The sequence below is a fragment of the Onychomys torridus genome, chromosome 4, assembly GCF_903995425.1.
Source record: "Onychomys torridus chromosome 4, mOncTor1.1, whole genome shotgun sequence".
Classification (NCBI taxonomy): domain Eukaryota; kingdom Metazoa; phylum Chordata; class Mammalia; order Rodentia; family Cricetidae; genus Onychomys; species Onychomys torridus.
In genome coordinates, this window is record NC_050446.1 from 117,323,077 (window position 1) to 117,326,939 (window position 3,863).

At 43.1% G+C, this 3,863-nt stretch overlaps 1 protein-coding gene across 1 annotated transcript; it reads left to right on the forward strand.

Annotated features, from left to right (window-relative positions):
* The first annotated feature begins 259 nt into the window (after nucleotides 1–259).
* On the forward strand, nucleotides 260–1,738 carry LOC118581920 (seminal vesicle secretory protein 2-like). Its single transcript, XM_036184318.1, has 2 exons — nucleotides 260–332; nucleotides 597–1,738. Exons 1-2 carry the CDS (start codon nucleotides 260–262, stop codon nucleotides 1,736–1,738), a joined length of 1,215 nt encoding a protein of 404 aa, XP_036040211.1.
* Nucleotides 1,739–3,863: the final 2,125 nt, after the last annotated feature.

Genomic DNA, 3,863 nt, shown 5'->3' on the forward strand with positions numbered 1-3,863 from the left:
AGTATGTGATAAACTCAGAAGGTTGATAAATATTTGCTGAGGCTTATAACAGAAAAACATTGCGTCCCTGCACTAATCCCCTGGGAACATTAGCAATGTCCCCAATAGCACAGAGGGGAGGAAGTTGACATTTAGAGATAATAAAAAGAGGAGGGGGCAGTGTCTTTTGTAGCTTCAGCCACATCAGTGGTACACCCAGCTAAAGAATATATAAATGAGCACCTCAGCTCAGTTCTCAGTGAAGGCCCTTCTTGACAAGATGAAGTCCTTAGTCTTCATCCTTTCTCTGCTCCTCATTCTGGAAAGACAGGCAGCTGTGGTTGGACAATATGGTGAGTATGGAGATGGTGGCTAGGGGGAAAGCCACTCAGGGAGAGTGTCCTTAAGGGTGCTCTGGGAGTGAGCAGATCCTTCCAATAGGGTGATCTTTTTGATGAGACTTAATTCTTCTCTACCCAAACCCAAGTCCCCTGTGGGAACATCAACAGTTTTATGAGGAAATTTTGGGGATAAGACTTGGAAGGAACTATGCAGATAATATAACAAACATTCTTATTATAAATTTCCAGGTGGAATAAAACATGGCTTCATAAAAGGCGGCTTCACAAAAGGTGGCTTCATGAGTAGCTCTTCAAGATTTATGAAAGGTTATGTCAGTTATGGGCTAAAAGGAGGAAGCAAGGATGCAGCTGAACAAAGTACTTTCTTGCAAACAAAACAACAAGTATATAGCAAGGGTGGTAACATGGCACGTCTTTCACAAGAACATACAGGTGTAACAGGGGCTGCACTTTGTCGTAAAGGACAAATATCCCTAATAAAATCCAAGGAATCACAAGTAAAATCCTTTGGACAAGCGAAATCCCATGAATCTCCAGTGAAGTCCTATGGACAAATAAAATCCTACAGATCTCCAGTGAAATCCCATGAATCTCCAGTGAAGTCCTATGGACAAATAAAATCCTACGGATCTCCAGTGAAATCCCATGAATCTCCAGTGAAGTCCTATGGACAAATAAAATCCTACGGATCTCCAGTGAAATCCCATGAATCTCCAGTGAAGTCCTATGGACAAATAAAATCCTACGGATCTCCAGTGAAATCCCATGAATCTCCAGTGAAGTACTATGGACAAACGAAATCCCATGGATCTCAAGTGAAGTCCTATGGACAAATAAAATCCTACGGATCTCCAGTGAAATCCCATGAATCTCCAGTGAAGTCCTATGGACAAACGAAATCCCATGGATCTCAAGTGAAATCCTATGGACAACTGAAGTCTCAAAATGCTCAACTGAAATCTTATAGCCAGCTAAAATCCCGAGATGCCCAACTAAAATCCTATGGTCAACGAAAATCCTTTGATGAAGATACCCAACTGAAATCTTATGCCCAAGAAAAATCCCAAGTAGCCCATCAAGCCTTTAGCCAAGCAAAAACCCTAAATGGTTTTTCTCAACAAACTCAGCATAAAGGATTTGCCATGAATGAAGTGCTATCGCAAGTGCGTAAACAATATGATGATGATACATCTGTACAACAAAAGTCTAGCCAACAGGTAAAAACAGAGCAAGATTTATCCCAATTTGGACAAGAACACTCACAATCCTATAAAGGATATCTTGAACAATACCAAAAGAAATCACAAGACCACTATCAACAAAAAAGAAATTTTAATGGAGGTGGCTATTTTACAAAGGGAGGAGAAGGCCTATATCAAATTCAACTTAAGAGCTAATATAGTCATTAACCAACTAAAGATCAAGGTCAATATCAAGGTATGTTTCTACCAAATAGGAGAGATATTTATCTAAGTGTTTATGTATGGTATATAAGGAAGCCCTGGGTCCATTATGGGATTGATACCCATTGGTTCCTATCAGTAGAAGCATTATGTTACAAACTTTTAGAAATATGATGAGCATGTCCTGGTAAATGAGCATGTGGTATGATAGAGGCAGAGCAAGCTACCTGGGTTAACAATGGGTCCTGAACTCCTACATTAAGGGAGTGCTGCAGGCCGCAGGAATATATTATAAGAACTCAGCTGGTTATGGCAAAGTCACTACCTAGAGGAATCAGGGAATTCCTCCAGAGGAAGCCAAATCCCAAGGAGTTTTTGGTGTTACTTGGCTTGTTATATAACAGCTGTATTCCATTATGAAAATCATGTGTACCTTCATAGTTTTCCCAATCGACTTTCCCCTAGAAGGGCTAACAGTGTGGACTGGTCACTCTGGACATCCACATTCCAGGAATTTGGAGAACAGCCTCAGGAAAGGCTTTCTCTGGAATCAGATATCTCCCTTAGCCACTTTCAAGGACTACAGGAAGCACCGCCCAGGTGGGTGCCCAACTTCCGAGGACTAACAATAGCAGCCCATGTGCTAGTCTCCTGACTTAAATTCCAGGAGACACCGCCCAGGTGGGCGCCCAACTTTCAAGGACTAACAGTGATAGCAGCCCACATACAAGTCTCCTGACTTAAGGTAAATTCCACAAGAGGACACTGTCTAGGTCAGGTGGATGTTAGTATTTAAGCGGCGCTAGGAACATGTCCCAAACACGACAAGACCACAGAAGAGTTTTATTAAAGAGGATAGAGGTGACAGGCCTGCGTGAAACACACGTGAGGGGAGAGACAGACAGAGAGACTGAGAGACTCATGCAAGATGGCACCAGCTTTTTAAAGGTTGGGCCGCGCATGCATACAGGAACTCCGTAGATTACATGGCTGCGTGCACGCTTTACGCAACCACGTAAAGCCACAGAGTCCCGGTCCGTGAGATGTCTGACCCGGAGATGGCTATTCTGAACCGGAAATAGTTAGGCGGTCCACCGGGCAAGCCCAACCGTGTGGACATGTAATTATCTATCAGTGGACACTAAATAATACCTATATACATTTTAGCTCAGACTCTCCTTTTATATACCTGGACTTCCAGAGCGCAGGGCAGAGAAGAGAAAAGAGAATGGAAGAACTAGGTGGGTAAGAACTTGAGAAGAACAAACTGAGATGGGGAAGAACTAGATTGAAGGGCTAGAAGAGAGTACTAGAGGAACGAGATGGAAGATGAGGAAGAGCCAGATGGGGAAGAACAAGATGAGAGAGGAGATGGGAGAGGAGCTGATATGGGAAAGAACTAGATGGATGAGAACCTAGAAGGGACAGAATTAGATGGAGGAATGAAGATAGAACCTGGAGGGGACAGTAGTTAAATATAGAGAGATCAGGCAAGAAAGGAGCTAGACACGAGAGCAGAATAGAAGCTGTGTAGAGAGAAAACTATCACAGAATAATAACGTGTATGAACTAAGGAGTTTCGTGCACATAGATTCATTTCTTTTCATCAAAGATTAATTATCAGCTGGTTGTAGATTCTTCTCAGACCCTGGGAGGGGACTATTGAGGGGCTGGACCCCCCATAGTCCCCAATACCTGGCACCACGAACTGATTTAACTGTTTAGGTACTCAGGGGACTGATAGGAAGTAAGTTTTGGAGCATATCCAGGGAGAGAGGTATCACTTCACAGAGGGTTGCCCAGTTAGAGGCTCAACTCTTCGAGAGGTACAATTTTTGGAGACCTCTGAAGTATCAGCTATAATCAGTCCTCACCGAAGGATGCTGCAGATCCCGGGGACACTGACACCCCTCCACACACACCGTTTGGAATGGTGAGTAGCCATGAAAAACCACCCCCCTAAAAGTAGTCAGAATGAATCTGAAGAGAAACAGCTTCTGATAGAAGTTACAGGACACAGGCTTAAGACAAAAAGGCATTTCAATCAGCTCAGTCTGTTCACAGGCTTAGATAAGGAAGCAACAGTCTATCTTAATCCCATAAGGCCTCCGAAAAAACA

What these genes read in the sequence shown, in the direction of transcription:
- LOC118581920 (XM_036184318.1), top strand. Translation starts at nt 260, where the DNA reads ATGAAGTCCTTAGTCTTCATCCTTTCTCTGCTCCTCATTCTGGAAAGA. An exon ending in AGCTGTGGTTGGACAATATG is followed by an intron (nt 333 to 596) that starts GTGAGTATGGAG and finishes GCTTCATAAAAG; the next exon opens with GCGGCTTCACAAAAGGTGGC.